This window comes from Neophocaena asiaeorientalis, unplaced genomic scaffold, assembly GCF_003031525.2.
Source record: "Neophocaena asiaeorientalis asiaeorientalis breed wild unplaced genomic scaffold, Neophocaena_asiaeorientalis_V1.1 scaffold5, whole genome shotgun sequence".
Taxonomy (NCBI): domain Eukaryota; kingdom Metazoa; phylum Chordata; class Mammalia; order Artiodactyla; family Phocoenidae; genus Neophocaena; species Neophocaena asiaeorientalis.
Genome location: NW_020174698.1, coordinates 3,964,661 through 3,978,375, shown reverse-complemented (window position 1 = coordinate 3,978,375; position 13,715 = coordinate 3,964,661). Strand labels below are relative to the sequence as shown.

General features: G+C 38.7%; 1 protein-coding gene across 1 annotated transcript in view; it reads left to right on the top strand.

Annotated features, from left to right (window-relative positions):
• Nucleotides 1-210: 210 nt before the first annotated feature.
• EYA4 (EYA transcriptional coactivator and phosphatase 4) overlaps nt 211-13,715 on the top strand; it is a 229,912-nt gene continuing 216,407 nt past the window's right edge. Inside the window, exon 1 of the mRNA XM_024759051.1 lies at nt 211-311. Coding sequence (XP_024614819.1) covers nt 279-311 — 33 coding nt within the window. The 5' untranslated portion in view covers nt 211-278. The remainder of the gene's footprint in view (nt 312-13,715) is intronic.

The following is a 13,715-nucleotide window of genomic DNA, read 5'->3' as shown; positions in this document are numbered from 1 at the left end:
TGAGTAGCTGTTTATATATCTCAGTTTTACTGTGATGTGATTTTCAGGATCATTATTTCTATCAGATACGGGGATAATGAATTTTGTTCTTTAAAAATAATGCTTTTACAGATTACCAACTATCATGTAAATCAAAGTTTTGGTAATTTTACAAATAATTTCGAAAGATAACTTTTTCATTTTTCCACTTTGTTTTCATCTTTTTGTTTTAGGTAGTCCATTTTTAATTGAAGGAAGCTGCTTCTACTTGGGAGTGGCAGGAGAAGTAAGAAAACCACATGGAAGACTCCCAGGATTTAAATGAACAATCAGTAAGTCTTAATTCAATCTCAGTTTTGCTGAAAAATGTTGTGGTAAGACTACTCAAAATCATACTAAAAAGAATATATTGTAAAAAGCAAGTTTTTTGTTATTTTTTAGTTGATTTTTAAATCCTCTTTCAAGATCATAAAACGGACCTTTGGAAATGTATACTCTTTCTGATTAATGATATCATGTTTTGAGGTCTCCTTGATTGTCTACTTGTAAAGCCAGTGGTAGAAAGATGAGGGCATTGAAATCATGCCGAGTGTTTTGACAGTCTCAACATCTTTACACACCTCCTTTGTTGGGTTTTATTCCAGATGTGCTTGAATAGTGCATGTGTTGTTGAATGTCAGAAGCATGAAAGGAGAAGCATATTACTAGCATGCTTATTGTTCATTTCAAGGATGGTGACCACAGTCCTGAAGGGATTTCCTTATTTGCTAAGCTCTTTGGAGAGTGAAGAATGCACAAGATTGGTGGCAACCATTTTAAGATTCGGATTTATCAAAGGGAAAGGATTTATATGGCCTTTCCTCCTAACTTATTAGTAGTGTCTCCATGACACTAGTTCTCTTGTGTGTAGAACTGGCGTCAGTGGGAGATCTTCCCCCACAATCCCACAGTTCTGCCAACTGCGGCCCAAGCTGTTCTCCCACAGACAACTAGTGATGTCACAAGTAAGGAGATACGTGTACTTACTACGTGTGTGTTATGCAGACTGATGCTAGTCTCCATTAGCTTGTATAATTATGACTTGAACTTAAAGTCTCATGTTTCCATCAGGCAATAGAGGACAGTGTATTGGTGTATAATAATGTGGTTCTAGAAACGATTTCTATAACAAGTTCAATTTAAAAAGTCAGAATAATGTGTGTTCTGGTGTATACATGCCATTCTAAGTTAATTTAATTTATTTTCTATTAAGTATTTCATTTAGATGAAATGATAATCAAGTTTTTAATTTACAGACAGACATCATGACCATTATCTAATTTCTTTGTATATTATATTATTATTTAATTTCACACGGCATCATTACAGGAAAAATGTAACAAAAAATTACAAAGCCATAAGGCTATTAAAAATCTATCAAATAGTAGAGATATTATTCCTCAGAAATGGCTCGAGTTTTTACAAAAGTAGACAAAAGGCAGTTGGTAGGCAGGGGCTTCAAGGTAGTTTTTTAAAAATTCTGGTTATTGAATTATAAGTATTGGTAGTGTAAACTCTAGCAAAAGGGACGATAGTGAGCATGATGATATGTCGCCATGCCATTTTATGTTTTTGGATCCCAGTGGCGTCAGAGGTCTGTGAGTGTGACCATATACGTACCTGAGTGAATGATGACATGATCTTGGTGGCGATGCTTCATGAGAGGACTACTGTCTGTCTGTACTTTGTTCTAACACACTGAGGATTACTTAAAAGTTTGTGTCCATGTGTGCAAGTATGCGTGAGTGTGTGTGTGTGTGTCTGTGTTAGACTGACCAACTGTCCCTGTTTTCCAGAGACCCAGGAATTTCCTGGGACATAGAATTTTCAAAGCTAAAGCAGGTGGAGTCTGTGCAAACAGGGATGGTTGATCCAGTTAATTACCTTAGGGTGTATATATACTTAAGAACAAATTTTTGCTTCAATACAGTTAAAAGAGGTTAAAGAGAATATAGTTTTAGGTTTACCATTAGAGTGAGGTTATTACCCCAGATGCTTCATACCACCTTTTACAAAGTGAAACCCAGCACTTGTAAATCTTATAGAGTTTCCTTCCAGTGATATTTTAGGGCTGTGGAACTCAGTATTTAAAAAAAAATAAGTTCTCAGTGTTGTTAATATTCAGCCAGGTTTGAGAATCAGAAGTCTTGGGTGACCTCAGCTCAATCCCAGCTGCTGAATCGGTGGTGAGAATGGGAGAGATTTTGAGAGAAGGAAAGATTGCTCTGCATTCTCCCTTTCTCTTTTCCTTCACCAACACTGAACTCTCCGTCTGAGGGTTATGATCCCGTCAGAGTCAGACTGACAGCTCCTGATCTGTGGAGTGGTTTGATAGGCCATCAAGAGGGGGCACTTCCGCTTTAAACCACAGGAAACTTGAAGTTTGCATCAAGTGTTCATGGCTTAATTGCTTTGGTTTTTATAAACATCATAAAGCCTTCTTCTTCAGCATTCTTAGACTTATAAGAACATACAGGCTCATCTGTTCATCTTGTCCATGTGCAAAGGGACACTTGAGTCTATTAAGTCCCAAGTCAGAGTTGGGACTTTGCAATGGTCTTCTGACTCCAAGTCCAAAGCTCTCTCCATGCCTTATCGCAATTGAGTTTTCTTATTGGGACTTTCCTCACTATAGAATCAACTCCTATTACATTGAAATGATTCCTGTTTGAATGAAATCTTTAAATCTTCCAGAGTATATTGATTAATGTCTCAAAGTTTTTTGAAAAATGGTACTTAGTGTTTATTAAGATATAGAACAAATAGGGTGAAATTAAAAGAGAGCTCATAATAAGATGAAAGGGAATTTACTTAGATCATAGCTATTTTACTTCAAGAAAGAGTTTTTTTTTCTCTAGGCATAGACATAACAATAGGTGCCAGTTTGCGCTCTTAATGCACATCTAGCATTTTCTGTATATTCTCTCCCATCCTTACCGTATCCTTGTAATGTGTTTGTTATGGTCACCATTTTACAGATAAGGAAACTGTGGTTTAGAGACTATTAAGCTCAAACAACTCTTAAGTAGCAGAGATTAGAATTGAACCCACTGTTATCTAGTCCTAAAACCTGTAATGAATGGATTTTGCATGTTACAACGTAAGGTAAGGACTTGAGTTGTGAAATCAGACATCTCTGACACTTAAATACCATTGGGAAATTTCTCAAACTCTTCCTCAACTGTAGAGTGGGGAGGATAATAAAAAGATGTTATAAGAAGGACTCAGCACATGCCTTCCTTAGAGTAAAAACTCAATAAATGTTAGCAAATATTACAATAGCCTGATATATTCATATGGTCTTTAATGAGTATGTGTGTTCATTGTTGCATATTCAACTACCTTCTGGCAGCCATCCCTGACTGGAAGCACAGAGGTCTATGGACTCAGCAGATGAAAACTGAACTCACCAGCTCTCCTCTCACAATCTTCCCCTCTTTCTCCTCTATTCCATTACTTCCCATCTCAGTGGATGGCATCATCAGCTACTGAGTACGTTAATTCAGAAAACAGGTAGTCATCCTTTGCTCCTGCATCCCCATCTCAAAGTCCTATCCATTCTTAATTTTTAATATCTCTCAAAGTTGTTCTCTTATCTCTATATCCTTATTTTGGATCTTAATCTCTTAACTGTCTTGTTTCTAGAGTGGCCTTCCTAATTTACATACCTAATCCCATCATTATTCTACTTAATATCCTTCCCAGGCCTTTTCTCGCCTTCAAGAGAAAATCCCAAATGTGTATAGTAAAGCACACAGACTTACTTGCTTGTCTGTATCTCTAGTCTTATTTCTGGCTTCTTTCAGTTCCCTGAATCTTGCAGAGTCTGTGGTTTCTATGCATTTGCTAGCACTATAGCCTCTTCCCATACGGACTTCATCCCCACCGGAGAACTTGTAAATCTCGAAGACTCACTGAGGGCTTCACTCCCTCTGAACAAGCCTCTCAGGTTGCCTCCTTCTTCCCCGCGCTGTCAGCCACGCTGGGTTAGGGGCCTCTACAATGTGCTGTTGTACCCTTTGGCATTTACCTCTATCCCAGGGCTTACCCCACAGAGCTGAAATCTTATCTGTTTATTTGCCTCTCTACTAGATTATAAACTACTTAAGAGTAATAGTGGGTCTTGTTCATCTTGTATCCTTACTTCTTAGCACAATTCTTGCTGACATTCAATAAATGTTTTCTTCAAAAGCTTTTATATACTGTTGGTAAGGTATGTTAATGAAAAGCCCGACAAATTTTAGAAAGCCAGAATGTTATTCTCAGAATGGATTACTGACTCATGAATTCATGTATCACTTAACATTAAAAACAATTGCATATAACACTAGTTTAACAGCATGTGATCAAAACAAAACTTGGTCCTTAATTTTTTTTTTTTTGCATTATATCTCGATCATTTTTTGCAGTATGGCTTAGAGAATCTAGGAAATTTTAAGAGGTGAGCAATTAAACTAAGATTTAACTTTCATATTTGTCTGAAGTTCTTTATTAGGACTTCATAATTATTTAGTAGCAGTTTGTTATATCCAATTATAGCTTGTTACAGTTTTTAAGGAAATGTTGCTCTTGTTAATAAATATGAATCTAGATTATACAAAACAGTATTTATACTGATAATCAGAAGTTCATTTGATACTCTGAAATATATTACATTCCTTGTATTCAAATAAAGGCTGAGCAATATTTATGTTTTTATAGCTTCTATAGTATCTTTATACACTGAGGTATTTTAAAGTCTTACTTTGGTGGTGCTAAAGAGTCCCACAGATTTTTTCTGGTCTGATTCATTCATATCAAAGTGAGAGGGGGGCTTCCCTGGTGGCGCAGTGGTTGAGAGTCCGCCTGCCGATGCAGGGGGACATGGGTTCATGCCTGGTCCGGGAGGATCCCACATGCCGCAGAGCGGCTGGGCCCGTGAGCCATGGCCGCTGCGCCTGCATGTCCGGAGCCTGTGCTCCGCAGCGGGAGAGGCCACAACAGTGAGAGGCCCGCGTACCGCAAAAAGAAAAAAAAAAAAAAAAAAAGAAGTGAGAGGGAGTCTGACCTAAATTAATCATCAAGCTAGAAGGTTGAAAACATGTTGTTTGTTAATTTTATGTAGTATATGTTATACAATAAAATATTAGTGGCTACTCATTAGGTAAAATGAGTTACAGTTTATGGTACAGTTGCATTCCCTAATATTAAAACATTAAGGGCCTGAATTTTCCTACATATGCAAAACATTGTTACTGAATCAGTTAATTTATATTACTGATGACATATTTCAACTAATGTTGTCTAAATTAAGTCACATCCATTGGATACATATTTTGCATCATATTTCAGCAGTATTTTTAGAAGTTCATATATATGTAGATATTAATAGTATTTATTTTCTTGCATCAAACCTGCTAATTTAATAATACATATTAAAATTCTAGTTAGTTTAATAAATTAATCTCTTTTCTGTCTGTTTTTCACCCCTGGAATACCAAATGATTTTAGATTATTCCTCAGCTGTTCGTGCTTAGAGATTCCATATTATCATCTTTGACTACAGCCACTAGCACATCTTTAAAACCTGAGGTGCTCTCTGAGCCATTTAGACAGTTTTCTAGCTGTTGTATGGAATTGAATATGCCATCAAACTTACCATCTAGATGTAGAGCTTCAGAATCACCAACTTCTATCAGTGTTTCAACACTATGTAGAAAAGAATTATTTTTATTAGTTTCAGTTTAAATCACTATTTCATTTCTGATAATGTAGCATTATCAATATCTGGAAATCCTTTTACTCTTCTATTGCCTTTTTCTTGGATAGTCTAATTGATTTTAGATCATGCATACAGTGTATTTTATTCAGATCTAACCGAAATCAGGTTATTGTTTTTGAGGCTACAAATCTGGAAGAACTTGTCCTTTTAACTAGTCAAAAGAACCATATTTACAATATGTATTTTTTATAGCACCCAACTGGACAATATACTTCAGAATTCAATGGAATTCTGCTTAAAGCTGAATCAATTTCAGAACTATTGTAACTCTCAATTGCCAATTATGGCTTTGCTTTGCATTTAGATAATAGAGTACCTAAACGGTGAAATTACCAAGTAGATACGTTAAATACATTTTAATTTTTATTAGTCATTGAGACTTGCTCTTTCATTTTAAGCAATTTTCTAACTTTGAATTTCTATATTTTTGCATGAGCTTATGGAGATTCACAGGAAGATTCCATGAATTATTATCTTCTATGACCTTCTAAAATTATAACTTAATTTAGTAAAACTTTTCCACAAATTTTAGAATACACACACATATGTAAAGAGAGAGAGAAGGAAAGCTCCGTATCATACAGAATACGGGTTGTAATTGCATACCATTTGTCAAGATCTAGAGAGTAAATATTAGACTTTTCTTCTGTCAGCTCCGATCAGTTTGTGGCAACTATGTGGAAAAGAACCCTAAAGCTACCTCCTGGCTCATTGGAAGAGTAACATTATCAATAGAGTGCAATCTGCCATGAACTTGGTAGGGAGGAGGGGTGGCACCAAAGCTCATACTTGCTGATCCTGAGCTGGGTAGTTATCCAGCTTTGAGCACTTTGTTTGCATAGTATAGGTGCAAATGAGAGCGATGATATCTTTGGGTACCAGAAGTCTCTTATCTAAATTTACAACTTACATATGGTATATTGACTGTCCAATAATTCTACCTTATGAATTAAAATAAAAGTAACTATTTATGATAGAAATATAATCTGTTTTTTTCATGCTTCGATAATTTTGAGAAGTGGGAAAATTAATGTAACGTAACTTTTGCTATAAGGTATATGCCAAATGGAAAATATTCACTAATGAAAACAGCTTACATTCACTGATAGCTGTCATGCTAAGTGCTTTGTGTGACTCATCTCATTAAACCACACAACAGCCCCAGGTGGCAGCCTCCGTCATAACCCCGACTGAAAGGAGAGCGCGCTGATGCTGAGCTTAGAGATCACATTCAAGGTTGTGACCGCTAGAAAGCTGTGCTGATGGAGTGTGAGCTCGCCAAGTCTTATTCCAGAATCCATGCTGCTGCACACATTATCTTACCTGCTTTCATCAACTTAAATGGTTTTCAGACCCTTCAATACATTTGGTATCTTAAAATATGGATTGAAACTCAACTTAATCTCAACTTATTTAAACAAAGAGCAAAAGTTTTAAATATTGAGGAGAGAAATGTAAGTTATTCCACTACGATTATAAATCAATTGCACAATTGTCGTCACTAAATCTTTAGAACAGGGAGTGGTAAGATAGAAGAGTATATGAAAATTGATGATAATTCAACAAACTCAATTAAACAAATAAAAATTTCTCACCCTCTTTCAGGAAATTTGTTAAACTAAGGATTAAAAGATAAATATATTACGGTTTCTGTCCTGCCCAAACTTTTAGTTTAATATATGATTGTAAGATGTTCTAGAGTTATTTTAAAATGAGATTTGGACAGTAGCTACTAATTGATTCAGTGAATGCTTGTGAGGAACTGCTATATTTGAAGCATAGTTTTAGATGGTGGAAATACTTGGTGGACAAAGTAGACAAATACTATTTTCATGGCGCTTATTATATTCTAGTGGGGAGAGATGAACAGGAAACCAGTATTATATACTAGAAAGTAATAGTGCGGCCAGAAAAACCAAATAAAGCAGAGAGGAGGATAGGAAGTTCTGGAGCTAAGATGTACAGGTGGAGCAAGTTGCAGTTTTGGGGGAGTAGTCAGGGGGATCTCACTGAGAAGATGGCATTGTGCAAAGATTTGAAGAAGCCATGTGGATATCTGGGGAAAGTGGATTTTGGTTAGAAGGAACAGCAACTGTGAAAAAAGTGAGATGGCACCATGTCTGATACAGTCAAGGAATAAAAAGGAGGCCAGTGGTGGTGGCAGTGGTGGAGAAATCAAGGCGGAGATAAGGAAGTGATCAGAATGGGAGTGTGGAGGTGAGGAGTACAGGTTGTGTAGAGGTCATTAGGCCATTGTAAGAGCTTGAGCTTTACTCTGAGTGACATGTGAAGCAATTCGAGGGTTTTGAGCTTAGGGATGACATGATAGGACTTAAGTTTTTAAAAGATCATCCTTTCTGCTATGTTGAAAATGGGCCATATGAGGTCAAGAGTAGAAACTGGGCTATTCTAAGTATCCAGGTGTGAAATGGACAAGATAGCAGTAGAAATGGTGAGAAATGGCTGGGTTCAGGATATGGTTTGAATGTAGAGCAAAGATGACTTGCTGATGGATTGGATGTGGATTGTGAGAGAAAGAAGGAAAGACCTTGACTTCCAGGTCTTTGTTCTAAGCAGTGGGAAGGATGGAGTTGGGCATTTACTGAGATGGAATGAGTTAGAAGGAACAGGTTGAGGGTTGGAGATCAGGAGTTCAATTTTAGACATGGCAGCAGAGACATTGCTGTGTTTTCACCAACCCTGTCTCATACTTCTCTTTTCTGGTGCATCCGGGACTACACTTCCTAGCCTCCTTACATTTAGACAGGACGATATAGCTAGTTTAGGGGAAGTGATGTGTGTATTATTTCCAGGCTGAGGCAGTGAGAAGCCTGTGCGTGATTCTTTAGTCTCTATGTTTGCCTAGTGTGGAGAATGAGGAGGGTTGCAGGTAAAGATGGCAGAGCTCCAAGATGGAGGAAGATTGAATTGGTGAGGCCCTGAATGGAGGACAGCTTCCCAGGAGAGTATTAAGCAGCTGAGTTAATAGGGTCATAATAAGTTTTACCTGATATTTGAAAAATGAGTAGAAATGTTGAGGGAGTCAGTTAGTTGTAACCATATGGAACCCAGGAGAGAAGGTTGGACTTGAAATAAATTTGGGAGGCTCCAGGGTGTTGATGGTATTTAAAGAACTATTATTGGTTGAGATCACCAAGAGATGAAGTCTAAATAGAGACAAATTGAAAGGACTGAGCTTTGGGGCATTCAAATTTAGACGTTAAAGAGATGACAGTTTACATAAGACAGCGTCTTTGTGCTACTACCATAACACCTGTAAGCACTGAGGTATGCCGCAGCTAGTATACGTTGCCAAAGTCAGTGAATTCTCCTTTGATGTGCTTTCTTTCAAATTTCCTAAGGATCATATATTATGCCTGAGTTACTGGTTACTGGATTTACCCCTCTCGGGAGAAAAAGCCAGCATACAGCCGAATAGGTATTCAAACATCATTCACTTCTTTGCATTTTCTGTCCAAGAAACAAAAACCCATAAATATTTAGAAGAAAATAGTCAACAAGTATTACATTCCTATTGCTGTGTTTGTAGATATGATGTTTCTTTTTTGTTTGTTTGTTTTTGTTTTTGCGGTATGCGGGCCTCTCACTGTTGTGGCCTCTCCTGTTGCGGAGCACAGGCTCCGGACGCGCAGGCTCAGTGGCCATGACTCATGGGCCCAGCCGCTCCGTGGCATGTGGAATCTTCCCGGACCGGGGCACGAACCTGTGTCCCCTGCATTGGCAGGCGGACTCTCAACCACTGCACCACCACGGAAGCCCTAGATATGATGTTTCTATGCATCCCAGCTTAGCAAAGAATTGATCTACATCAGGGATACTCAGCTTCAGCATTACTGACGTTCGGGTGGGGTAATTCTTTGTAGTGGGGGCTATCCTGTGCATTGGACGATGTTTAGAGGCATTTTGGTATCTACCCACGAGATGTCAGTAGCACCTTCTTCCCCCCCTCCCCCACTCTCTTTCTCTAGTGACAGTCAATGAAAAATGTCCCTAGCCGTGGACAGATGTCTTCTGGGGGGAGGCAAGCATCACTGATCTATATTATGTCTACTTTCAATGAGTTATTTGTTTATATATTTATTCTCTGCGAAATGTTTGAGGAAGTTTACCTGAACATTAATATAATATGCTATATTAAATTATTGAGGGAACTGGGATGAAAAGACAAACACATGATAATACAGAACTTAAGCAAAACAACATTGCCAAGTTAACAGTATAGAATAATAAGTACTATGCTATCAGCAGGGAAAGTCTGTTCAACAAAGGTCAAGAAAGGAATTCTAGATAGGCTAGGTCATATGTTAACTTGATCTTGAAAGAAAAGATGGAACTGTATGGACACAATAGGACCTATCCTGGCCTGGTGAATAGCAGGAATGAAAGCTCAGAAGTGCAACGTATAAGGCAGTAAAGCCTGCCCAGGAACTGTAGATGGATTAGAATGGCTGAATGAGAAGCTTTATGGGGATGAAGATGTAGAGTGGTGGAAACTCTGGTTGAGAAGTCCTGAGAGCAGACTGAAAGGGTCTTTGAAGCCAAGTTTCGGTATTTACGTAGTGCCGGGTTACCAGCGTGACGCTTGTCATGACATGAAGTGTAGAGATGTATAAGATGCTGCTCTATCTTTGGACCTTTATCTTGGATGTAATGGAAAGTCCCATAATTTTTGAGCAAGAGAATAGTATTTTAAAAATGTTGTTTTAGGAAAATTAAGCAGATGGTAGGAAGATTAGTGAAGGTGTGCAACTTGGCACAGAGGATGGTTTAGGGGCCCTTGAAGCAGTTTATGTGTGAGGTAAAAAGGGCTTAAACCAGGGGCAGGAAACTTTTTTTGGCAAAAGTCAAGACAGTAAATAAGTCTGGCTTTTGCCGTGTAGTCTCTGTACAACTCCTCACCTCTGCTGGTGGAGTGTGAGAGCAGCCATAGGTAAGGCATACGTGAATGGGCATGGCTGTGTTCTAATAAAACTTTTTTTACATAAACAGGTGGCAGGCTGTGGACCATACGTGGCCAACTCCTGGCCTAAATGTGTGACAGTGGAAAGAAAGCTAGGAAAGAATCAATGTAAAGAACTTGAAGCTTTACTGAACTTGGGTAACTAACCAACAGGGTTAATGGGAGGAAGGTGCGTGGTACATATGGAGAAGGAAAAGGCAAGGATTATCCTGGAGTTTCAAGCTTAGGGGATACCAGTAAGAGTTCAGGACCACGTGTCAGTGACTTAGGTAATCAGAGAGATGTGTTTGAGTTTAGAACTTTGGCGAACACGTCAGACTAGCAACTGGTAAAGCTCTGTGGTGTCGTGGAGGAGATGTCTAGGCTGGTCACGTAGAGCAGAACAGTATTTTTTAAGGTGCTGTATATAAGGGGAAATTATAGCTGGCAAAAGGGCAGGGGGATGAGAATACACTTAGGAGAATACCATGTTTATGAAGTGGAAGGAGGAAGATGGATCAGGAGAGACTGAGATAGAGAAAAGAAAGGAAGGTCAGGGTAATACTGTCTTCAGAGCCAGTGTCCAAGAATAACTTTCAGGAGGAATTGGTCATCACTTTCTGACATTTCAAGAGGGCAAGCAGAATGGGGGCTGAGAAGAAGGCTATTTAATTTGTTGATTAGAAGGCCATTGGTGGCCCCTCGGGACACAGTCCTTTTAGAGTTCAACACAGAGGTTGAACACAGAAAAGATGTAGAGACATCTCAGAGGTTGAACACAGAAGAGATGAGGAAGTAAGAGCAAGTTTGTATGTTGAAAGAAGAGAAGCAGATGAGTGATTGAAGGGAACACCTTTTTCAAACAAGGGGAAGCTTGTGTGTGGTTGGTGACGGGGGGAAAAGGACTCCGTGGAGAATTGACTCAAGTTGTCATAGAGGGAGGAAGGGTCAGCGGAGGTCAGAATGGAGAAGATAACGGTGGGATGAAGGAGGGATCCACCCTCTGACTGAAAATGTTAGAGAATGGCCGTGTCCTTGGATATTCTGAGGTGCTCTCCCTGGATGACATTCTTTTTTATTTAGTTCCATAGGAGGGAAGTGCAAGATCAGGAAGTGAATGGAAGCATGGTAGGATTAAATGCTTAGGTAGTATAATTAGTATTAAATGCTTAAGAAGATCAGCAATAGGCATTATTTTAAGATATGGAAGGAGCTCTCCTAGAACTCAATATTGTGAGACATTTTCAGTTTTCTTTTAGCAAAGTAGGTCGCACTGATTAGGACTTAAGGCTGTGTGTTAGCATGAAAAGTTTATTTATTTATTGCATCAAAACCATTAGGAAGAGACGAGAAAAATAAACACTTTTGTGGTCAATGAAAATGCCTCTCATCTTTGGAAGAAACTGCTTTCTCTGTTTTCTTTGGATATCAGTACATCTAACAAAAAGAAGAGCCTATTTCTTTAGATGGGATTGTGGCAAATTAGATAATAGAGTCGGACTGAGAAAGTACTTGCCTCAAAGTACGTGGAATACTATTATTTCATATCTTCTTGGGTAGAGGACTGATTTCTCTGCTCGGACTTCTTTAGGATGCAAATACCCTTGTTAGTGTTCACATGGGAAGAAGTTCATGTTAAATCTCTTGGCAGGAGCCAGCATGGCAGGGTGGAGAAAGGTCTGCCAAAAAAGTAAAAGAGAGTTCAAAAAGAAGGGGCAGACATTGCCTACTTCCTTTAACTTTTACTGTTTTCCCCAAACTGCTGTGGACGACACCTGTGGACAGTGGATTATGCCTAGATTGTGAGCCCCAGATGCTCACAGCTAACATTTATGCAGTCCTCACTTGGGCTTTCTGAATGCTTTGTGTATATCAGCTCATTTAATTCTCACGACAGCTTGATGAGGTGGGCACTATTATTATCCCCCAGTTTATAGATGAGGGGGCCACCCAGCTAGTGGGTGAGGGAGCAGTATTTTAACCGAGGCAGTCTGGCTCCAATATTAACTGCTAGGCGAGTCCCCTGGGAAAATGCCAATATTAACTGCTAGGCGAGTCCCCGGGGAAAATGCGCTCTTGATTTTTCAGTCCTCCACCCTGACTTGTGTTTTCAACCGCAGCGGCAGCAACGACACTGAAATGTTTTGAGTGTTCATACTGAAGGAGAAAAAACTTTGATCTGTGTCCATTTCTTTTATATTAACATTTTCTGTAATTCGCAGGTCACGCCAGAGATGATGTGAAAGGGGCAGAGGGAAGACTATAAAATAGATGGTTCTTTTTCAGTCTACTGATTAAAAAATGGGCGTAGGTGGAATTTGGAGTCTGCTGTTTTTTCTATGCCAGGGTCTTTAGGAAGATTCAAAAGCACACTCATGTTTCCTTTATATTAAATGTCTCGCCTAATTTATCTCCTTTTCCTATAGCCATGCTTGATACTGAGGGCTTGTTTTAGAGGTGGTAGGGAACTTTAGAGATTGCTCTTTCCAAACCCTTTATTTTATCGATGCAAAAATGGAGGCTGGGAGGGCTTAAGCACCTTATCGGCCTAAGTTCATTGCAACAGCACTGTGGTTTTTTTTCTTTGTTTTTTTTTGCTTCGTTCTTAATGTTTAAACCCTTTTATAAAAAAAATTTTGTTTATTTATTTTTTATACAGCAGGTTCTTATTAGTCATCAATTTTATACACATCAGTGTATACATATCAATCCCAATCACCCAATTCATCACACCCCCACCCCCACCTCCACTTTCCCCCCTTGGCGTCCATACATTTGTTCTCTACATCTGTGTCTCTACTTCTGCCTTTCAAACCAGTTCATCTGTACCATTTTTCTAGATTCAACATATATGCGTTAATATGCAATATTTGTTTTTCTCTTTCTGACTTACTTCACTCTGTATGACAGTCTCTCTAGGTCCATCCACATCTCTACAAATGACCCAATTCCGTTCCTTTATATGGCTGAGTAATA